Source organism: Phyllobates terribilis, unplaced genomic scaffold (genome assembly GCF_046119375.1).
Source record: "Phyllobates terribilis strain yellow unplaced genomic scaffold, ASM4611937v1 Scaffold_4__5_contigs__length_816908805, whole genome shotgun sequence".
Lineage (NCBI taxonomy): Eukaryota > Metazoa > Chordata > Amphibia > Anura > Dendrobatidae > Phyllobates > Phyllobates terribilis.
In genome coordinates, this window is record NW_027362764.1 from 107,682,672 (window position 1) to 107,707,794 (window position 25,123).

Consider the following 25,123-nt stretch of genomic DNA (forward strand, 5'->3'; position numbering starts at 1 on the left):
TTCTGAGCTCTGCTAGATCTGCAGCAGAGAAAACTGTGATTCTATCACAACTGGTGCACCCAGTCAGCTAAGTGATAAATTGCTGGAATCAGTGTCTCTGTCCCTACATCATGTTGTCAGATCACATAGAAAAAAACCTGCTGACCGGTTCACTTTAAAGTTACCAGAGTCTACTGTCTAGGGGTTCATTAGTAGTGTAGATATAGCAAAGGTAGTAGCAGTCGCCACTAGGCCTTTTCTCCTGGGAGTCTGTAAGGCCTTATACGCTATATAAGATAGTATCGACACAACGACTCTTATTCAGAGACAATAAATTGCAGATTTTTTCACCATTTCACTCCACTTAGATTTTTTACTGCTTTTCATTACATTATACGGTAAAATTAATGATATAGTTCAAAATTACAACTCGCCCTGCGACTATGTTGACTACTACTCCTATCATTTATCCTTATATACGTCATGCCCATTATTTAGCCTAGTGCTGATGGCATTTTTGGCCCATTTTCAGCCTTCTTTAAATTTTCCTTTCCTGTAATTATGTGAAAATATTCGCTATTGTCGGGGGAGCTTCTGCACTGCTTTATAGAATTTGCGTTACTAACTCTTTCCTCTATAGATTTCCAATAATAATTTCATTATTTTTGCAAATATAATTACACTGCAGCAATTGGTAAAAATCGCCTAAAACAGATATTATGCCCTGGGCTGTAGGTCATGTTTTACAGAAGCAGCTGGAGACAAATTAACAAAAAGGCCGATGCTCCAAAATCAACTTAAATATTTGTGTAATTTTATTTTACAATTGTGGTTTCCATCCACTTGATTACTAAGCTAATAGTGGAAGCAACACCTGCTTGTGTTGTAATTACTGCTGATAAGTCTCCTTGTATGGCCACGGCCCCACTATCAGTATTCGGTCAGTATACGGTCAGTATTTTTTCTCAGGAGTGGGAGCCAAAACCAGGTGAGGAACAATCAGAGAAAAGGTATAATAGAAACCAGTCACCAATTCTGCATTTATCACCCACTCCTGGTTTTGGCTCCCACTCCTGAGAAAAAATACTGACTGAATACTGACCAAATACTGATAGTGGGGCTGTGGCCTATGTTGTACACAGGCTTGGACTGGTCCACAGGAGAACAAGAGAATTGTCACGGGTTTACCGCGACAGAGAGGGGCCAAAAGACTGCGCTGCCTGATTTCTCCTCCTGCACTGATTAAAAGCACTTCACCATCATATTAAATGGTCCAGGTTTCTGCTAGCAGTGGAGGGGTTAAATCTGTTCAGTTGAGAGTCTCTGAAGCTTTCCTGCTTTGATGATGTCAGCTGTTCAGTGTTGGCCACTCCCCACTGCTATTTTTACTCCTCTGGCAATCAGGATTGCCAGTGTTAGTTTTATTCTGCCTGGTGTGGAGTTGGAGGTGTTTGTTGAGGAGGCGTTTGGAGTGTTGATCTAAAGATTGTTGCTTGGTGATTTGTCTGTGTGCATATCCTCACCATCTCCTATTTGGTTTTCCTTCCTTTTCTCCCTGGTGTTCCACTCTGTTGTTTGTGTGTGCATATTTGTATGATTGGTATTTTCATTTATCCCTGTGCGTCTTCCCTTGTTAGTCTGGTTTGTGTATTCTTATATACAACTACTCCCCAATTCCCTGGGTGAGTGAGGGGACGGATTAGGGCTGATTCAGGAGCACAGCTAGGTACGTGGCCTTGGTGTCTTCGCCATTAGAAGTAATCTGGGGAGCAGGAATTGCTAGGGCGCCCCTAGCTTTAGGGATAGGGAAGGAGTCCCTAGCTCTGGGATATCAAACTTCAGTCACGTGACAAGAATCCTCTGGCGGGCCCCTGTGCAAGAATGGGCCACCACCCTCTTATATGAGCAGTACTTGGCACTCTATACTTGAATCATTACGTACAGACAAAGGCAGCATCTTGTTCATTTAACAATCTACCCAGTTCATTGTTGTATAAATTTATGATTGAGGATAATGTCACATTTGCATGTAGTTGAAAAGTGGGGCCCTTGAGTTGGTTACTGGTGAGCCCTTGGCACCCCAGCCTGACACTGATTGTACATACGTTGGAATATATGAATGCTGCCTGTGTGGTTTATGGTCCTATATTTTGGTGTTTTTTATGTAATGTTTGTCAATATGTTATTCTATAGAGCAAATGTCCTTCCTTTTATATAAGGACTAAATGTATGTGAGTATAGAAACTAACAAAAAGTCTTTACATGCAGCCGCACCAAAGATCTGCCCATTGGGACCACAGTTTGATACTGGCTGTATAGCAAGAATAAAACAGGATTATTTTTTGTATTTGTTTTATTGATTAATTTCTAGAAATAAAAAAAAGCTGCAGGTTTTGGAAATGGGAGTAAAAGTTATGTTTTCTGCTGATCTTCTCTTGGAAGTTTGTAACGTTTTTTTTATTTGTCTTTATTTTTTTAAGATGATTTGCCAAAGAAAAGACCATCCCAAATCTACAAACCCTCAGACCCAGAGACATTGGCTTACCTTGATTTTAGTGTATCTACAACTGGAATGCTTGCTGGGGTGAAGGTACGTCCTGCTAATATATGTTTGTGAGAGAACATTCATTTCCACAGACTTTTTATACTAAAGGGGTCCCCACCGGTCTTATGATCCAGCAGCTGAACCACCCGCGAGATGCCAATATGGTTGCTGTAGTACCTCTGTTGTATTTCACGTGTCGAATTACATGCCGGACATTCATGTTAATGGTCAACCATGTAACCCATGACTGAACCAGGTCTGCCAGAGCATATGAAAAAATCGGAAACCGATCATATTCCCCAATTATTGGGTTAGAAAAAAGAGAGCAACTGTTCACCAGTATAAAAAAATACTTTTTTTTATAAATAAATTAAACTTTTTTTTATGTTTCTTATATATGAGAAATGCCATTGTGCAAGCAATATATCATAGGAGGCAACCACTATGGCAATAAGTGACAAAAAGAAAGCATTTAGAGAACTAAAGCAAGTAGGCATTAAATAAATATAGAAAATTAAATAAATTCTGTAAAAACCAAATCAAGGCAGCAAAGATTGTGGCAGAGAGTTTCATTGCCAGAGAAAGTAAAAATAATTACAAAATATTCTTTAACTACATAAATAGTAAAAAACTAAAAAATGATAGTGTTGGCCCCCTTAAAAATAGTCTGGGTGAAATGGTGAATGAGGATGAGGAAAAAGCCAATATGCTAAATGATTTTTTTTTCAGTAGTATTTACACAAGAAAATCGCATGACAGAAAACATGATCAGTGATGACAAAAGTTCTCCATTAAATGTCACTTGCTTAACCCAGCAGGAAGTACGGCGGCGTCTAAAAATCACTAAAGTTGACAAATCCCCGGGCCCGGATGGGATACACCCGCGAGTACTGCAGGAATTAAGTAACGTCATAGATAGACCATTACTTTTAATCTTTAAAGATTCCATAATAACAGGGTCTGTATCACAGGACTGGTGTATAGCAAATGTGGTGCCAATATTCAAAAAGGGGACAAAAACTGAACTTGGAAATTATAGACCAGTAAGCTTAACCTCTACTGTGGGTAAAATCCTGGAGGGTTTCCTAAGAGATGCTATACTAGAATATCTGAAGAAGAATAACCTCATGACCCAATATCAACATGGGTTTGCGAGGGACCGTTCCTGTCAAACTAATCTGATCAGTTTTTATGAGGAGGCAAGTTCTGGACTGGACCAAGGAAATGCAGTGGATGTTGTGTATATGGACTTTTCAAAAGCTTTTGATACAGTTCCACACAAAAGGTTGATACATAAATTGAGAACTATGGGGATAGGAGAAAATATATGTATGTCGGTTAAGAATTGGCTCAGTGATAGGAAACAAAGGGTGGTTATTAATGGAAAACACTCAGAGTGGGTCTCAGTTAACAGTGGGGTACCACAGGGGTCAGTATTGGGCCCCCTTCTTTTTAACATATTTATTAATGACCTTGTAGGGGGCATACAGAGTAATATTTCAATATTTACAGATGACACTAAACTCTGCAGGATAATCAATACAGAGGAGGACAATTTTATATTACAGGAGCATCTATGTAAACTAGAAGCTTGGGCTGATAAATGGCAAATGAGCTTTAATGGGGATAAATGTAAGGTAATGCACTTGGGCAGAGGAAATAAAATGTATAATTATATGCTTAATTGTAAAACACTGGGCAAAACTGTCACTGAAAAAGACCTGGGTGTATTGGTGGACAACAAGCTCTCGTTTAGTGGCCAGTGTCAGGCAGCTGCTGCTGGCAAATAAAATAATGGGATGCATTAAAAGAGGCATAGATGCTCATGAGGAGAACATAATTTTACTTCTATACAAGTCACTAGTGCGACCACACTTAGAATACTGTGTACAGTTCTGGTCTCCGGTGTATAAGAAAGACATAGCTGAACTAGGGCGGGTGCAGAGAAGATAAACCAAGGTTATTAGAGGACTGGGGGGGTCTACAATACCAAGACAGGTTATTACACTTGGGGTTATTTACTTTGGAAAAACGAAGGCTTAGGGGTGATCTTATTACTATGTACAAGTATATGAGGGGACAGTACAAAGACCTTTCTACTGATCTTTTTACTCTGAGGCCTGAGACGGGGACAAGGGGGCATCTTCTACGTCTGGAGGAAAGAAGGTTTAATCATAATCACAGACGCGGATTCTTTACTCTAAGAGCAGTGAGACTATGGAACTCTCTGCCGCATGATGTTGTAATGAATGATTCACTACTAAAATTTAAGAAGGGCATGGATGCCTTTATTGAAAAGTATAATATTACAGGTTATATATACTAGATTCCTTGATAGGGCGTTGATCCAGGGAACTAGTCTGATTGTCGTATGGAGTTGGGATGGAATTTTTTTCCCCAATGTGGAGCTTAGTGTTTGCCACATGGTTTTTTTTTGCCTTCCTCTGGATCAACATGTTAGGCTATGGGTTGAACTAGATGGACTTAGTCTTCCTTCAACCTTAAAAACTATGTTACTATGTGTCTTTTTGTCATGGACCAAAAATATTTTCTTTTTTCTTCATTGGATACTGGTGAACCTTTGCTCTCTTTTTTTTATTCAATATCCTGTTTTCAGGGCTAGGATTGTATGGACTTGAATTCTGGCACTTAGTGGCCTTTGAAGTTGTTGGTGTGGTGAAATTTGTTTATGGCCCCAATTATTGGGTGATAGGTTACCAATGACTAAAAATAGGAAATGGGTAAATAGGTGCTCCACCTCTGCTGCTGAGGTGAGTACTGACCTATGGATGGTGGCCTTCTTTTTATATAAACTTTGGGTACTCCAGATTATTCACCCTGGACTGTCTACCTAAAAGCAAGGATGGAGCCCAACGGCCTCCTCCTTAATATTTCTGCTTGACACTTGGAAGCCCAGATAACATTTATACTCCATAATTGCTACCTTTAGGCAAGCCCTTCTTTGAAAACACAGCATGCAGCAAAAGTTGTCCCCATAGCCGTTCCACCACCCTCCGAGACTCTTTAATTCCTTTAATTCCCCCCTCCATAGGAAAAACCTTCTGCAAGGGCTGCTTTCTGGGAGGTTTTCAGAAGGATTTGTTAACACTCAGGAGATTTGCCCCTGTTTTCTAGGAGCCTCCAAGAACTTCCAGAAGAGGGGTCAAGTATGTTAAACCCTTGCAACATGTCAGAGCTGCACTTGCAAACCCTCTTTCCTTTAGTACTTCCAGTATGAGCAAGTGTTCATAGATGCCAATGACTTTTGCCATGACTGACTCGATACATGCCAAAGCCAACAACTCCCCCATCATGATTTTTATGGTCTATAAGAATCTTTTTTTAATGCCCTTCTACTCTATCTTTGCCATGGCAACTTGATGGATGAACGATCTGTAAGAAGATCGATCTTGGGCAAGCCTAGATAGGTCCACCAGGGTCTTCTCTGTTGTTATCCTGATAGTATCAAGCCATCCAGTTGCTGGTCTTCATCTTTGCCTTGTTCCTTCTATTCTTCCGGCCATGATGTCCTTCTCCAGTGATTGCTCTTTTCGTATGATGTGTCCAAAGTAGACAAGTCGTAGCTTGATGATCCTTTTTTTTGAGTGACATGTCTGGCTTGATTTTTTTCCAAAATTGATTTGTTTGCTCATCTTGCCATCTGTGGTATTGATAACATCCCTCTCTAGCACCACATTTCTTCTGTCTTATTCCTTAATTGGTCAGATTGCTACTTCCTCTCTGAAGAGACAATTTGCAATCATAAAAGTCAATATCCACTCTCTGACGAGCCTGGTCACATGACTTAGGATAAAAGCCAGAACCAGAATCTGAATTTGCAGACAGTGTTTCGGGGTACTGCCCCTCATCGGTGCAAAGTGTGAGATCTGGTCTGGCTGGATGAGAGGCGTCTGACCGGAATTCAATTGGTCGGATTGAAATTCTTCCATAAAGTGATTGTGTGTGTTAAAAATATGAGAAGATCTTGCAATTATTATTTGCTGTGTAATGCTAAAGTAGTCATACACAACATGTTATCACAGCATTGTCCAGTATTGCTCATTGTCCCTTTGTTAAATATTTTCAGTGGACTCCTAAATGAAAGATTGGCTCTAACCAGGAAATGTCTGCCGCCGCTTTTTATACATGACAGGCCCTATAACACTAAAATGCTTGTTAAATACTGTGAGTTTTGGGAAAAATCATTTCTGTAAATTGATTTACAATGAAGTCTCTGTGATTTTGTCAAATGGCCGGTATTTACTCACTAGAAAAAAATCCTATTGCGAACGGATCCAAACGCATTACAGATTGCCCTAACAAGCTGTAATTTCCAAGTCAAGCGACCAGTGTAGTAAAAATGTCCCTGTGTATCATAAAGATTTAATGGCTCGTACGCTGCAGTCAAGTCATCATTTTCAGTTCATTAGGAGCATATTTAACATTTAAATTAGGCCTCGGTGGAGATTTATCACTGTGTCCATTTCGGAATTTGCAGCAGTAGTAACTCTTGTGGTGCCAATGTGTCCTATCTGTCTCTGAAGGCATCTAAACTAATAAAATAGGCTTAAGGGTATGTATACTATTGCATCTAATGCATCTACGTTGTAAAATAAAAAAGTAACAAACTTTCTACTAAAAAAACAACAACACATAAATCCTACTGTTTTGAGTATACAGCTCCTATGCAAACCTATTGTGTTCCTATAGTAACAGACTACAAACAAAGCACTGTATAGACTGATTCTCCAGCCATGTATTACTTCTTCATATTCCTACATGGCTCCGGTGCTGCTATTCAGATAGTTGCCTTCCTTACTGAGAATCTTAAGTTCCTTCTAAGGATTGGGTTTAGGGATTGGTTTGGTTTTGCAAGAAAATTGAAGCCGAAGCTTAGAGATGCCACTTTGATTTCTGGAGATTTACCGGAAGATTTTACTGCACTTTTTGTTGTTTTGGCCTTTACTTGGAATCCGCTTTTCTTTTTCAGATGTCCCATGCAGCCACTAGTGCCTTCTGTCGATCCATTAAACTTCAATGTGAGCTCTACCCCTCCAGAGAAGTGGCTATTTGTCTAGATCCCTATTGTGGACTGGGTTTTGTCCTATGGTGCCTCTGTAGGTACGTATCAGGTTTACAGACTGTTCTTTACTGTCATTCTCCCTTTGTAAGTGTCCTTTTATATGCTTTAAATTATATTTCGATTTTATTTCCTGAAATCTATAAATCTATTGCGGAAGACTTTAAATCAGAACTGTTACCTGATTTACTGCTAAATAAATCTCTTAGACCTGTTGAGACTGGCGTAATCATACTGTCAGAATAGCTGTAAAACCCTGATACTAAGCTCAGCATTTTTATGAGTCCTGGACTCTTAAAATGCTCATTTTAATATCAGAGGTAAGAGTTTAAAAAAAGGAATATACATCCCCTCTAACATGGACTTTTAAATAAGTACACCAGCCTATTCTGGTCTAAGAGAGCTATTTAGTAATGTGTGCAGTTAATATTGGGAAATCTTCTGAAAGATCCCCTTTAGCCAAATAGAAAAAATAGTATCTGCATTGATTACCTATCACATAGGTTATAAATGTTAGATCAGTGGGTGTCTAACTTTTGGTACACCTACTGAACCCTAGAATTTGGTATCCCAGTCAGGTATCATTCCTTAACTGTTTGAGCAATTGGTCAGAGTTCCAGTGGCCATATTACTACTGATCGAACATTTATCATTTATCCAGTGGGCAATAAATCTTTACAACTAGGATACCCCTCTAAGACTAGAGTCGTAAGACCGTATTTTCTCTCATCCAAGAAAATCAGTCCGATTAGGCCACGTTCACACGTTCAGTATTTTGTCTCAGGGCGAAAAATGCAGAACTGGTGCAAAGGATTCTCTTATACTTTTCCTCTGATTGTTCCACTCCTGGTTTTGGCTTACAGATGTGAAATACTGACCAAATACTGAACGTGTGAACGTGGCCTTATGCTGTTCAGGAGTGTGTTCAGGAGTGTGTTCAGGAGTGTGGTGAGGAGTGTGGTGAGGAGTGTGGTGAGGAGTGTGGTGAGGAGTGTGGTGAGGAGTGTGGTTTTGGACATGTGCACGGCAACCATAATGATCAAGCTCGGACCGAAAATATGGTTGTCTGCACGAGCCTTAATAAGAGACCTTTAGTAAGTCCATTTACCTTTAGTCCCTACTTATTATTAATTTTACCATGTACAGATGTGCCCCCTCAACTTATCTATTGGCTGAAGATATCTCCAGATAAATGGCGTGTAGAGTTGAGCAAAAAGATTCTCAGGTCTGTAAGCACTACGTGGCCACCGGACCAGAGCCCTGCGAACCTCCTCCTACCTAGTAAGCCACATGAGGTCACAGGGACTGGCTAATAAAAGAAGATAGATATGTCGCAGGTAGGAGGAGGTTCGCTGGGCTACGTACTACCAATGTGGCCACTATACCAGGGTCTTACGAAAATTTTTGCTCAAATCTAGTGACATGAGTCAACAAGCTTTGAGAAAGAAAAAAAGTTTGCAATACTCTGTTGGACGTTACACGCAAACGTTTTTCTTCGCAAAGCTCATCATTTTGGGACACTTGTCTCATACATGGAGATCTTGAGTCAGACAGAAGGGGTAAAGATGGACACAACCGTATTTGAAAATTGCTGATATCTAAAGACTGGGGCATCTACCAAAAGCAGAGTATATTAGTAAGTTTCTATAATCGTATTGTAGAAGTATTTTTGGAAGAGGCCTTCCCCTTTAAAGTCTATGCAGCATCATGTACTGTATTTTCAGAAAAAAAGTCTAAAGCAAGAAAACAACAAGAGAACCTGAAAAAGCAAGATTTTGTGCAAATTCATATATTCAGCATTGCTTATTACAGTCTCCTGTCTAGGAAATAAAAAACGATCTTAGATTAGTGCCATAAAATAGTGAGTAAGGTTTAATAGCCATGTACCGGTCAGAGGAGTTTGCATAGTCAGCAGTGTTCATGTCATAAAATACTGCAGCCTGACTCCCAGTGCATGCTAATATGTCTCATGTCTTTACAGCGTATATTCAGGACACCAGTCTATTCTGATTCCTCCCTCAGAGCTGGAGATCAATCCTGCCTTGTGGCTTCTTGCTGTGAGTCAGTACAAAGTGAGAGACACATTTTGTTCCTACTCTGTAATGGAACTTTGTACCAAGGGACTTGGCTTGCAGACTGAATCCCTAAAGGTAACGAATGCATTTTGCCCCGAGGTATACTGTTTATTTCTTGGCTTCAGAAAGAAACATTAAAACAGGTCTTATATTTATGCATTAATTTTACATCTGCTGTTCTTCGTCATTCCTGCAATAGAAGTATGTGGTTAATTCCAGGGGCAGATCAAGGAGCATAGAGGGAATAGGTTTAATAATGGTGTCAGTGGAAGTGCACATCTAATAACATGACCCATGGTGCACATCTAATAACATGTCACAGGGTGCACATCTAATAACATTTCACAGGGTGCACATCTAATAACATGACACATGGTGCACATCTAATAACATGACACATGGTGCACATCTAATAACATGACACATGGTGCACATCTAATAACATGTCACAGGGTGCACATCTAATAATATGACACATGGTGCACATCTAATAACATGACACATGGTGCACATCTAATAACATGACACATGGTGCACATCTAATAACATGACACATGGTGCGCATCTAATAACATGATACATGGTGCACATCTAATAACATGACACATGGTGCACATCTAATAACATGATACATGGTGCACATCTAATAACTTGTCACATGGTGCACATCTAATAACATGACATATGGTGCACATCTAATAACATGACATATGGTGCACATCTAATAGCATGACATATGGTGCACATCTAATAGCATAACCCATGGTGCACATCTAATAACATGACACATGGTGCACATCTAATAACATGACATATGGTGCACATCTAATAACATGACCCATGGTGCACATCTAATAGCATGACCCATGGTGCACATCTAATAACATGTCACAGGGTGCACATCTAATAACATGTCACAGGGTGCACATCTAATAACATGTCACATGGTGCACATCTAATAACATGACATATGGTGCACATCTAATAACATGACACATGGTGCACATCTAATAACATGACCCATGGTGCACTTCTAATAGCATGACACATGGTGCACATCTAATAACATGTCACATGGTGCACATCTAATAACATGTCACATGGTGCACATCTAATAACATGACATATGGTGCAATAACATGACATATGGTGCACATCTAATAACATGACATATGGTACACATCTAATAACATGACACATGGTGCACATCTAATAACATGACACATGGTGCACATCTAACAACATGACACATGGTGCACATCTAATAACATGTCACATGGTGCACATCTAATAACATGACAGCAATCCTAAAAGTCAGTATGGACCCTTCAACAAGCCTTGCCAAATAACTAATAAAAGTGAACCAGACACTCCATTTACAGACTCATGTTTTGGGGTGTTTGCCCCTCATCAGTGCAAAGCAGCAGATGTGATTTGGCTGGGTGAAACCCCATGTTGGAGGCCTCTCATCCAGCCAAATCAGATCTCCTGCTTTGCACCCCTCCAATAGGGTCCTCCTCCTCTCTGAAGAGGATATTTGCATAAATAATAACATGACACACATTGCATACCTAATGTGCTAATGCGAGTACATTACAATACGAGACTTTGTGCATATATATTTACATGACACATAGTTAAATATGGCTCATATAATAGCGATGGTATGTGCAATCGCATAAAAGTCAATTTACCCAAGCTGGCAATCAGCCAATGTGTTTTCACATGAACGCACGTTCCAGATCACTAGCCAGGGTGAACATACCACTGATTGTGGATGATCAAATCATTTAGACCAGCATAAAAGTCATCATTGTCGGCAGCACATCATCACTTGTGGGTTTTTTTGTGGAAATCCTTTATTTTCTATTTTAACACAATATAATAAACAATTATAAATGTGCCCCTGCTGTGTACTGTGTAATGTCTGTGTCTGATCGTGCAGGGACATGGTCTGATCATACCACATCTCCTGGGCAGGGGAGGAAGCAAAAGAATATACAGACAGGACAGCAGTGGATCACAGCTGATTCTTTCTTTAAAGTAAAATATTGTTTAAAAACAGGCAGGGAAATGTTTTACCTCAGAAAAAGAATCAGCTGTGATCCCGTGCTGTATTATCTGTATACTCTTTTGCGTCCTCCCCTGCCCAGGAGATGTGGTATGATAAGACAATGTCCCTGCACAGTCAGACACAGCCATTACACAGTACACAGCAGGGGCACATTTATAAGATTATCTCAGCACAGGAACATTTTATTTAAACACATCCAATTGTGGAACTTATTATTATTCCAAGATCTATTGATTAAAACTAACTTTTGTTTGTGGGGAAAACCCCTTTAAGTGTTAGAACATATATGATGATGTCAGTGATACAGTGCATCATATGAGTAGTAGTATATATTATGCCAGCCATGTTGTATATATAGTCTTCCGCAGTAGTGCATATCTAATAGCATGAATGTTTGCAAATATATTATAGTAATAACCAGTTCATCGATAATATCAGCAATAGTCAGGGACTGAAAGAGTTGTAGTACTAGTCATTGCCACATCTGTATATATGGCGCTGTGCAGGGGTGATACTATAATGGGTGCAGGGGTTGCGGTAACACTTGGGCCCTGGAGCTTCAGAAAGCCCAAAAAGACCCTTTAGACCATATGAAAAGACTAATACTATTAATATCAATGGTGGTTGGGAGCCCTCCTTGGAGATTTTGCATTGGGACCAAAAAGCTTCAAGTTATGGCACTGGCACTTTGTCCAGAAAAAACATTAAGGGGCCATAGCTATTCTGGGATTTTGTTGGAGTCACACCCCAATAGTTCCTCTTTTGACAGTTTGTCCTATGCATAGTCTTTGAAAACCCCTCTACGCTCTGTTTCCGTCATAAAAATTAGGGAGAAAAAAAATTGCAGCAATTTGCTACGTAGGGATCAATTTGGGATATTGAACTGTTCTTGGCGATTGGGAGGGCGGTGTTGCAGCTCCCATAGTCTGTGAGGGTGGTGCTGCAGGTCCCATAGTCTGTGAGGGCGGTGTTGCAGGTCCCATAGTCTGTGAGGGTGGTGCTGCAGGTCCCATAGTCTGTGAGGGCGGTGTTGCAGGTCCCATAGTCTGTGAGGGTGGTGCTGCAGGTCCCATAATCGGTGAGGGCGGTGTTGCAGGTCCCATAGTCTGTGAGGGCGGTGTTGCAGGTCCCATAGTCTGTTAATCACTAATGTGTTGCCGAAACAACTCAACCTCCTCTCTCTTCGATCTCCAGCACTGCCTGTGTGGCACCCAGCTGCTCTTGGTACCACAGATCCTAGAAGGGTGTATTACTGGAATCCTCCACAAGAGGCCCCCATAAACATTCACACATCTCCACCTTCCATCTCAGACCAGCAGAGGGAGCCCGATAGGGATATAAATAGGGAAGGTGGAGCTAGGCAGAGCAGTCTAGCCAGAACAGAGTTCCTGCTCACAGCCAGAGACGGACAGAGTTTTCAGTTCGGTTCCTGCAGAAGTCTGTCTGCAGAGGTAGGCCAAGCTAGATTCAGGGAGCTCAGTTAGAGCTTAAGGTGTGCCGGCGCCATAAGATCGGTGAAGAGCGGCAAGCTGCCGTTAGTGTGAGTAACCTAGTGAGGGCCCGAGCGTGGCCGAAGGTGAGTGGAAAGTGAGTAGCAGTGGGGGCAGAGGAGTTTACCCAGCTCACCCCGAAACATATACCGGACACCGGGTCCGAGCTTACCGGGATCTCTACGACCCAGTAAGGCATAACCAGAATCCCTGGAGAACTACAGGTCCCAGGTTCACCAGAGAGCTGATACGTAACAGAGCCAGGAGACACATAGGCCCTGTAAACTGGGAGCGTGCACTCCAAGAGAAGGCCCTACCACAAAGTCAGCCGATGCAGGACAGAGATAAAGTTAGGCCTAGCTTCAGGCAGGTCAGAAACTTACTACGCAGAGGCAAGAAACAGGAGGCCCTACACCCGCTCATTGGGGAGGATCCTGATATGCACCCTTCACCCTACAGTGCTCCGGGACGTGCCTGAATTTCCATCAGTAAAAGGTACTGAAGTGACTATCGTGTCTGTCCCTGTTCTTGCTCTGACCCGGCTGGGTCTCGCCTGTCCTGCATCCCCCTCTCCGTACGCTGCCCTGAGGCCTAGCTCCACCTGTGGGGAGCTATACCATCGAGCTGCCTTATCACTGGCCTCAGTGGAGTGCCGCAGCACTGGTGATTCTCACCAGAAACCAAAGGTGGCGTCACGAACTTTCATAAAATTAACAAATAATCCCCTTTTAAAAGCTGACCCCAGGGTACGGGCCCGGGAGCCGACCACCGCGACATCCCCAAAGGCCAGGCAAATGCCCGGGTACCGAGTCGTCCCCATCCCCCTGGGCGAGTCATCTTCCCTGGCGTCACGAACAGGATTCCTTGCCCGCTGCAACGACGAAGTGTTATGCCCATTGTCACCGGGTACTGTGCGCCTTTAATTAAAAAACTGTGTATGTTAAACAGTGGTGAAGATTGCCGCCATTGTTGGGCCGCCGAGCGAGAAGAAGGGCGTAACCGCGGGAAACTGAAGGGCGTACCTGCAAAAGCGTGCGAAGCCTCGGACACGCCCCACGCCTCAATGTCAAACCAGGAAGCGCCAGGTCCTGGAAGGAGCGTCGCTGAACGCTCTGACGCAGGACGCAAGTGACGCAAGGTCCTGAAGACGACCGTCTGCTGCGGAGCTGCGGCCTACCGGAAGAAAAGAAAGGAAGTTAGGCCACGGTTCGCTAGGGGGGCGCCAGAATGTCCGAGGAACAGCACGACGCCGGAATACCGGTTAACGGCCCTGATGTTCAACCCACGCCCGACGCCAGGCAGGCCGAAGCGGCCGCTCCACCAGCAGCGCCTGTAACCCCTGTCATTCCCATAACTCTACCGTACATTCCTTCAGCAAAGTGGCTCCCCCTGTACAACGGCAAACCAAATACCTTGTCTGGATTCAAATGGAAGATATGCGGTATCTTGGACATGTACTCTATGACAGGCAAGCAGAGGGCCGCTGTTGTATTAGGACAACTGACTGGTGCTGCGGAACGGGAAGTGGAAACATGGTCAGCCGCAGACCAGGAGTCAGTGTCCGCAATCTTTAAAAAGCTACAGACTGTTTTTGAGGATCATACTGAGGCGGACCTCCGGATGAGGTTCTACAACTGTTCCCAACAGCCGGAGGACAATGTTCGGGACTATGCCTGGCATCTACAAGGGGCCCTGCGGGCTCTGAAACAGGTTAGTGCGACCAGCATCAAAAATGAAAGCAAAATGCTGAAGGAACAGTTTGTCCGGGGACTGAGGTCTCCAGAAGAGAGCAGGACTGTGCGTTGGTGGTCCTGAGATCATCCAGATGCCACCTTTGACAATCTTGAGAACATGGCTATAAAAGGACTGTAGCCCCTGGAAACAAATTCCATCCAATGTTACCAGGGTGGGGCTATCCCAGTGCCTGCTACACCCACCTTTTCCCCATTGGCTGCTGAAGCCAAGGTTCCAGCAATGTCCCCTAGAGAGTTGGACAGTCTGCGCTCTGAAGTGCACCAGTTGAGCAAAATCCTGACCACTGTGCTGAGTGCTCTGCAGCTGCGGACAGAGCCCGAGGAAGGAGGGAAAATCCTGTTAGCCGATAGCCCTGAGGATGTACCCTGGATGCGAAGGAGGAGGAGGACAACACCACCCTCTACGAGGATCAGTGACCAGCGCCGTCCACAGAAGGACCCTACCTGCTACCGCTGCCGCAAGACCGGACACACCGCCCAGAATTGTCCTTTAAACGAGAAAACCCTGGGGCCGAGGGCCGACACCCAGGAGTAAATTCCCCAGGCCCATCAGACTGGTACAACAGGTTCGTCGGAGTAAGACCTTTCCTGTCCATTGTGCTGGACGGCATCCCGACGCACGCTCTGCTGGACACAGGATCTCCGATAACCATAATGCCTGACGTCCTCTACAAGAGGTTCTGGTCCATGGACGACCTACGTCCGCCAGCTCCAAACCTTTCTGTTTATGCCTCAAATGGACTCCCCCTTAACCTCATCGGGGTTAAGAATGTGACAGTAAAAGTGGGGAGAGTGGAGCTGAAGGACCAGGGACTAATTGTAGTAGAGACTAATCCTGATGATACCAATCCGTATATGGTACTAGGCACTAACATTGTTGGTAACTGTTTGGGAGAAGTTGTGTTCTTGCTCCAACAGATAGCTGACACTGCCAGGCCAGGACAGAGGAGGGCGCTGCAGAAGGAGATCCGAGTCCTGATGTACCAACAGCAAGTAAGGTTAACAAATGGTGAAATCGGTAATGTGCGGGTGACAGACCCCATACCCATTGTGATCCCCCCAATGAGTGAAATGGTTATCTGATGTAGAGCCGCTATAGGTCTTAGAGGACAGAGCTACCAGGCAGTAGTAGAACCCCTTTGCTCCGAGCACAGACCCATGCTCTTAACCGCCAGAGGAGTGGTAGATGTACGCAATGGGAGGGTGCCCGTCCGTCTTCTCAACTGTGGGGAAGATGAGGTCAGATTGCCACGTTATGCCACTGTTGCCAAATTACATGCTGTAAATAACAACTGCATTCACAAGGCGGAGTCATTAACCTCACCAAACGAAGTGGAGGATGAGGACCCTGCAACCCAGGTGGAGGATTGGGGTCAACAGCTCCATGTTGGGACAGACACCACTCCTGCCCACCAGAAACAGGGTGTACACCGGGTGGTTCAAGAATACGCGCAGGTGTTCAGTAAACATCCACTTGACTTCGGGAGGATTAAGGGGGTTCAACAGTATATCCCCACAGGTGACCATCCACCCATCAAAGAACGTTACAGGCCTATACCACCAGCACACTACCAGAAGGCTAAGGAAATATTGCACGACATGAGAAAGGCGGGGGTAGTAAGGGATAGTTGTAGTCCCTGGGCAGCTCCCTTAGTGCTAGTTAGGAAAAAGGATGGGAGCATGAGAATGTGTGTAGATTACCGACAAGTAAATCGCTTTACACATAAAGATGCATACCCTTTACCACGCATAGAGGAGTCCCTAGCTGCCTTAAAGTCTGCAAATTACTTTTCCACCCTTGACCTCACTAGTGGGTACTGGCAAGTTGCTGTGGCTGAGGAGGATCGGGAGAAGACGGCCTTCACTACCCCGATGGGACTCTGCGAGTTCAACAGTATGCCGTTTGGACTCTGCAATGCCCCTGGAACGTTCCAGAGATTGATGGAGTGCTGCCTGGGACACCGCAACTTCGAGACTGTGTTACTATACCTGGATGACGTGATAGTGTACTCCAAAACGTATGAGGACCACTTGAAGCACCTGGCAGAGGTATTTGAGTCACTGTCCCGGTACGGGATGAAGTTGAAGCCCTCAAAGTGCCACCTGCTCAAGAGAAAGGTACAGTACCTGGGGCACATTGTCAGCCCAGAAGGGGTAGCACCAGACCCGGAGAAGGTCACCGCCATCCAGAAGTGGCCGGAGCCGAAGAACCTCAAAGAGGTGCATCAGTTCTTGGGACTAGTAGGATACTACCGGAGGTTTGTGAAAGACTACACCAAGAAAGCAGCCCCTCTGCAAGACCTCCTGGTTGGACAGTCCCCCAAAGACAGAAATCCCTCATTCCACTGGGGTAAGGAGCAAGCCGAGTCATTTCAGGAGATGAAAGAGATCCTGACAGCCGATGAGATCCTAGCCTACCCTGACTACAGCCAACCGTTCCTGCTGTATACTGATGCCAGCAACGAAGGACTGGGAGCTGTCTTAAGTCAGAAGCAGAAGGGCCAAAAGAAAGTGATCGCATACGCAAGCAGAAAGCTCCGCCCGACCGAGAGGAACCCAGAGAACTATAGCAGCTTTAAGTTGGAGTTCCTGGCCTTGGTCTGGGCCATCACTGAAAGGTTCAAGCACTATCTAGCCTCCAGTAAGTTCACTGCCTTCACTGATAACAACCCCTTGACCCATCTTGAAACAGCTAAGCTAGGAGCACTGGAACAACGATGGATGGCTCGGCTGTCAAATTACCAATTCACAATTAAATACCGGGCGGGCCGCAAGAACGCCAACGCCGTTGCCCTGTCCAGGATGCCTCACCAGTCAGACACAGAAGAAGAAGTGGATGGCCCTGGAAGAGATTGAGTTACCTGCCTTTCACCGGAATGGGATGATCCACGAGCAACGAGCCTCCAGGAGGCAGCGTGGAAAGACGTTAAACCCCCTGCCTCACCACAGCTGGAAAGAGACCCAGGACAGTGACCCGGTTGTCAGCCGCATTAAGGAGCTGATAACCCAAGAAGGTTCCTCCCTGGAAAAAGAAGCGTCTCTGCAAGCAAAGCAGCTGTGGAACGAGAGAAGCCGGCTGTTTATCTACCGTGAGAAGCTGTGCCGGAGGTACATCAATCCAAAAACCCATGAGATGGTATGGCAGATAGCGGTCCCCAAGACAGACATCCAAATGGTGTTGGAGGCCTACCACGATCAGGCGGGGCTCTTTGGCTGGAAAAAGCTAGAGACCCTGCTGAAGTATCGATTCTACTGGGTAGGAATGCGCAGCTCCATTGAGCAGTGGTGCCGGGACTGTGGACCCTGTGGCCTCAGAAGAAAAGACTACAACAGTCAAAAGGCACCCCTGCAACCCATCAAGACGACTCGACCCCTGGAAATCGTGGCCCTGGACCATGTCAAGCTGTCCCCCAGCAGGTCAGGGTATTCTTATGCTCTGACCATGGTGGACCACTACTCACGTTTCCTGGTGGTCGCCCCCGTCAAAGACCTGACGGCAGACACAGCAGCAAAGACGGTCCAAGCGTATTTCTGTAGACCCCATGGTTATCCTGAGCAGGTGCTGACGGACCAAGGCCCGGCCTTTGAGGCTGAGTTGTTCAAGGAGTTCTGCCATCTATACGGGTGTAAGAAGATAAGAACTACACCATACCACCCACAAACCATGGTCTCTGTGAGAAGATGAATAACATCATCATCGACCTGCTAAAGACCATACCACTTGAGGAGAGAAATCAGTGTCCAGACCTACTACCTGACCTAGTAGATCTGTACAATCACATACCAGTTCAACCAACTGTACTCCGGCATATCTCATGTGAGCAAGGCCAGGAAAGCTGCCCATGGACCTGGAACTTGGTGTGTAGAACCAGAAGCGGATGTGAGCACTGAGGACTGGGACACGGCCAGACAGGAGCAGTACAGAAGAGTACAAGCCTCTGTTGAAGATGGTCTCACTCGGGTGAGGGACAAGCAGGAAGCTCAATACAACAGAGGTGCCCAAGCAGAACCCTTCACACCTGGTGATGTAGTACTAAAAAGGAAAAGAAGAAACCACAAACTTGATGACCAATGGGGGAGGGAACCCTACACTGTGTTGAATTCAAGATTTGATAATAAGAAGACCTGCATAATTAGTAGAGACGGAGGAAGGACGACTGCAACAGTATCCAGGGATCACCTAAAGTTGTGTCCAGACCTGCTAAAGTCCCAAGGAGAAGTGCCTTTCATTATCCCGGAGGAGCCTAAAGAAGCAGTAATACACACTGACTTAGGAGATTTCCCGGCAGATTGGCCCCAACTAGGAGGAGCAGTAATCATCCCTGTAATCACCTTCTACCCAAAGCAAGAAGAGCCTGTAAGTGCTGAAGAGGAGCCAGCTCAAGAAGAATCCCCGGACGAAGGATCCCCGGTAGGAGAAGAGCAAGAAGGCCTAGCCAATGGTGAACTTGTCAGTCCTGTAGAGAGTTCAATGCAGCCTTGTAGCCACTCCACACCTAGTACTGACACATTGGGAGGTAGAGCACCTATTAGTGCCTCACACATTCCAGTACCACGCAGGTCCACGCGTAGTACTAAAGGTCAACCCCCTGTCAGGTATAATCAGTAAGATAGCTAAACTCTGACAAATGTAGATAGTTACCCCTGGGGTATTAAACTGTATTTTTGTGTGTTTTCATGCATATGTATATTATTTTGTGCTTTGCTTTATTACTGAACAGTTTAAGTGATATGGACACTTTGCCTAATGACTTCCTTATTTATCTAAGAACTCCGTGGCTGAGGACTGTGTGCAGCCCAAAAACTATTTATTGTATATAATTGCGCTCCCTGGAGTGCCCCTTTTAGGTGACCTCAGAAGTAAAACCTGTCTGGAGTGGCTTTACTGGAGGTCCAACTCGGGATCTTCATGCCCTACAGCCACCCCAGGGCCTTCGTTGAGGGTTTGGGACAGGTCCCTCAAACCACCATGTACTCTACCCTGTGAGATGGACATCCTGTCTGGGAACCTCACCATAAGAGACTTGAATTCTGAGGACGCTTTGTACCTGTTTATGTTGTTATGCAACGTTTAAGAAATGTGCCTCCCATAAAGGGAAGAGTTATTGCATTGTTAATGTTTACTATTGTTGTTTTAAAATGTACTTCAGCCCGGGAGTGCTGAGCTTTTCTAGGGGGGACTGTGGCGCCCAGCTGCGCTTGGTACCACAGATCCTAGAAGGGTGTATTACTGGAATCCTCCACAAGAGGCCCCCATAAACATTCACACATCTCCACTTTCCACCTCAGACCAGCAGAGGGAGCCCGATAGGGATATAAATAGGGAAGGTGGAGCTAGGCAGAACAGTCTAGCCAGAACAGAGTTCCTGCTCACAGCCAGAGAGGGACAGAGTTCTCTGTTCGGTTCCTGCAGAAGTCTTTCTGCAGAGGTAGGCCAAGCTAGATTCAGGGAGCTCAGTTAGAGCTTAAGGTGTGCCGGCGCCATAAGATCGGTGAAGAGCGGCAAGCTACCGTTAGTGTGAGTAGCCTAGTGAGGGCCCGAGCGTGGCCGAAGGCGAGTGGAAAGTGAGTAGCAGTGGGGGCTGAGGAGCTTACCCAGCTCACCCCGAAACATATACCGGACACCGGGTCCGAGCTTACCGGGATCTCTACGACCCAGTAAGGCATAACCGCAATCCCTGGAGAACTACAGGTCCCAGGTTCTCCAGAGAGCTGATACGTAACAGAGCCAGGAGACACATAGGCCCCGTAAACTGGGAGCGTGCACTCCAAGAGAAGGCCCTACCACAACGTCAGCCTGTGCAGGACAGAGATAAAGTTAGGCCTAGCTTCAGGCAGGTCAGAAACTTACTACGCAGAGGCAAGAAACAGGAGGCCCTACACCCGCTCATTGGGGAGGATCCTGATATGCACCCTACACCCTACAGTGTTCCGGGACGTGCCTGAACTTCCATCAGTAAAAGGTACTGAAGTGATTATCGTGTCTGTCCCTGTTCTTATTCTGACCCGGCTGGGTCTCGCCTGTCCTGCATCCCCCTCTCCGTACGCTGCCCTGAGGCCTAGCTCCACCTGTGGGGAGCTATACCATCGAGCTGCCTTATCACCGGCCTCAGTGGACTGCCGCAGCGCTGGTGATTCTCACCAGAAACCACAGGTGGCGTCACGAACTTTCATAAAATTAACAAATAATCCCCTTTTAAAAGCTGACCCCAGGGTTTGGGCCCAGGAGCCGACCACCGCGACATCCCCAAAGGCCAGGCAAATGCCTGGGTACCGAGTCGTCCCCATCCCCCTGGGCGAGTCACCTGCTTCAGGTTGCTAAATACAAGTCAAGAGATGTCACCTTATAGGAGGTCCTCCTCTTATAATATTTAGCAAGCGTATTCTATAAGTTGGAAACACCCCTTTAAGTCTATAGTAAAGTGCTGTAGGTCATAAGAAAATTCTTATCTTCTTTCATCTTTAATGGAATATAGAATTATAGTTAAAGGGGTTGTCCATTTTTAGATTGGTGGTTGTCTGACACCTGGCACCTCCACGGATCGGCTGTTACTAGCGCTGGCAGCGGTCGAATGTAAAGATTCAATCGAACTGGACAGCACCGCTCTGTTCCATATGCAGTGACCACAGCCGGGTACTGTACATCAGCTCCTATTCTCTTAAATTGGAGCTGAACTGCAGTACATGTCAGTGGCCACTACATTTTTGAACAGATCTGTTCTGTTCGGTTCTATTCAATGCTTACGTTTGGCAGCCGCGTAACCTAATAACGGTTTATCGGAAAGGGGTTCCCGGTGTTGGATCCCCACCGATCAGACATTGATGACCTGTGCTAAAGATATAATATCAATATCATATGACCGGATAACGCCTTCAACCTCTTCCTGGCATTGGACATTTTGGTACATCCAATATCAGGTCACCATGTGAGATGCGGCCTCATGCGTTAAACCCACACCTGTGGTACACAGCCATCATTTGTCTCTAACAGCAGCAAGCAGAGCTGCTATTAACCCCTTAAGTGCTGCTGGCAATATCTGACAGCGGCATTTATTGCGAGCGGTAAGAAGCCTGTGCGAGGTGCCGATTGTTTGCCTGCTGAACAACAAGCGACCAGACGATTTCAGGTTCAATTCCACCCAAGGGGACTAACAATATAAAGTAAAAAAAGTACATTTTTAATTTATTTTTAAACCGATTCCTTTCTTTTTCTATAAGATGTCTTGTGTGACATCTGATGAGACTTTTAGAAAAACTAAATCAGTTGTGGTTAGTTTTGGAGCAGTCAGGCTCTACAGCTTAGTTTCCATGATTTCGGGACGCCTGCCATGTATCCACCAGTGAATAGACTTTGGGAGGTAGCTGCACACCTCCATGGCTCCTCTGTGGGGAGGTCTGTATAACTCATTACAGTCAATCTTACGTGAATAATGGGGATTTCATTTAGAGGTGGGGCAGAGCTCCCTCACTCTTGATCAACCACAGCTATGTTATTCTGTATCACTCCCAGTCCTAATCTCCTCGTTGGCAATCCTAGTGGGGGATTAAGCACCACGTTGTTTTCATCTTCCTACAACATGTCATTTTTATGAAGTGTTTTTCCCCTTTTGTCTTATTTCTGGTTGCTCACTAAGCCAGATCATTCACACGTTTTATTACACAGAGCAATCCTGGATACAATTGGCACAGTTTTTCTGTTTCCTTTTTAATAGTCTTGTATAAATGTGAACACGTTACGTGACCCCCAGTTTACCTCTTTCCCTGTTTCCGAGCTTTGAAATGTGTAAGTAGAATTCTGTAGAGAAGCTGTTACGGATCCAGGTGGTGCAAGGAGGGACCAGAGGGGCGTAACTAGGTATCAACTCGGACTGACCAAGGTCGCACAGCGGCTCAATCGACTCAGTGAACCAGGGAAGGACCGAGCAGAGGGACCAGGTGCTACTCTGAGCCTGTCCTTGTATGAGAGCAGGTGACTCCCACGGGTAACTGTCAGGAGCCTCCGGGTAGGCACGGCATGTAACAGGTAGGAGCCTCCAGGTAGGCTGACTGATAGGCACGGCAGGTAACTGGTAGGAGCCTCCAGGTAGGCTGGCAGATAGGCACGGCAGGTAACTGGTACGTTCTCCGGGTAGGCAGGCAAGCCTGGCCCATAGACAGACTGGCAGGTTTAGGATAGTAGGCAGACTGTCGGGCTGGAGTGTACACTTGGCTGGCGGAGACAGGAAGTCAGGCTGGCGGACTGGACTGGTAGTCAGGCTGGCGGACTGGACTGGTAGTCAGACTAGCAGCGGGACCTGAGTGCTGAAGCTGAGTTTAGGACACAAAGCTACAACCTTGCACGGGCACCTCCATTTTGGAGGAGGTGCCTTTTATATGAGAGGTCCTCCGGCCATTGGCCGGGGACTACTTAGGACAGCGCGCACGGCCCCTTTAAGAGGGAGGGAGCGCGCCCTAAGCACAGTGCCCGGGAAGCTGCGTGCACCGGCAGAAGCTGGGGAGCCGGAAGACGCCGGGCCGGGAGCGCGGCGGTAAGGGGGGCGGCGTCTCTGCCTGTCAGGGGACAGAGACGCCGATGCTACAGAAGCCCTGTGTTCTCGTGGCCATTGCCGTACATTATTTTATTAATTATATTAAAAAGTACCTATTTTTTACATGGGAACTGTTCTTTCACCAACTTTGCATTAATCAATAGTAAAGGCAATTATGAGAAACTTTGTAATGTTTCTCATCAGACATCGGCTTCCTTCCCCACTTATAAGACAACTAGATTGTGGCCCGATTCCGACGGCAAGTGTGAAGGAGGACCGGGAAGCGAGGCCGCCGGTCGGGGTACTTCTGCTGCAAGCAGCCGGGAGATGACCGGCTAGCACCGCTCATCTCCCGGCTGCGTCGCCGCTGATCTCCCGACGGTGGTCTGCATGTTTCAAATCCGGCGCCAATTCGCGGCCGGGCTTCGCCAGTCGCTGATTGGTCGCAGCCAGCCGCCTGCGACCAATCAGAGAAGCGGGGTTTTAAATTTCGCGCCTATATCACTGATTGGTCGCTGCCAATCAGCAGAGCGGTGTTGAAATTTGGTGCCGGTCATCTCCGGTGCATCGCTGCTGACCTCCGTGCGGCAGATGAGCCGCTAACGGCCGCCATCTTGTCCTGAAATCCCGCGTCGCTGATTGGCCGCGGCCGGACCAATCAGCGACGCGTGATTTCCTGGACAGACGGGATAAGCCGATTATATATGAGATTCTTCCCTCCCATCGCCGTCTCCTGAAGTCACCATGCACTGCAGAAGAAAAACCCAACTCCCATCTATCTTGATGGACCGTGTGGTTCCATGTGTTCCAGCCCATCATACTCTATGGAGCGGGAAGGAGTGAGGAGCAGAGTGCTGCTGCCTGTCTCTGTGTGCTAAAAAAGGGAAGTAGAGCAGGAATCCCTGACTATGTATGACAGGGACCAGCAGCAAATCTCCTTCCACCAGCTGAGAGTGGATTGCAAATTAGAAAGAGAGCCTGCAGAGAGAAAAAAATGTTTGTTTTTTTTGGCAGTTTCACCCGGCTTGAAATCCCCCCCCCCCCCATTTTCCAGTACCTTCAATGGCAAAATAATAATGTCAATCAAAACAACAACACGTCCTGCAAAAAAACAAGACCTCATATGGTTATTGCAACTGAAAAATAAAAAATTATTACTCTCGATAGAAGGGGAGGAAAAAACGAAAAGTGCAATATAAAAATAAAAACTGTCCTGTCTTTAAGAGGTTAAATCTGATTTTATGTTTCATTTATTTTTTATTAAAATTTTGATTTTTTTTCTTATATGTGTGTGTATATAATTAAATATATTAAAAAAAAAAAAAAAGAAGCACATGCAAATAAAAATTTTGAAATCTTTACACTGGCCACTAAGCCTGATACTAGACTTCTTCTGTACAGAAGACTTTTTAGCAGTGTCATTATCATTACAGGCAAGATTGCGATAAAAGATTACTCCTTGGATACCATGGATCTACCATTTTCATTCTCCTCCCTTCACAAAGGCCTTTGTGCAGATCGGAGCATGCCCAGAAAATCCCTCCTGTATAACAGAACAAGTCAGTCAGTCTACTGCTGCCTATGTTTGTAGATCTGCG

General features: G+C 45.4%; 1 protein-coding gene across 10 annotated transcripts in view; it reads left to right on the forward strand.

Moving 5' to 3' along the window:
- DIP2C (disco interacting protein 2 homolog C) overlaps positions 1-25,123 on the forward strand; it is a 542,404-nt gene that overhangs the window by 464,573 nt on the left and 52,708 nt on the right. For all 10 annotated transcript variants that reach the window (XM_073677658.1, XM_073677663.1, XM_073677660.1 and 7 more), the window contains 3 exons: positions 2,460-2,569; positions 7,515-7,645; positions 9,586-9,754. In XM_073677658.1, coding sequence (XP_073533759.1) covers positions 2,460-2,569; positions 7,515-7,645; positions 9,586-9,754 — 410 coding nt within the window. The remainder of the gene's footprint in view (positions 1-2,459; positions 2,570-7,514; positions 7,646-9,585; positions 9,755-25,123) is intronic.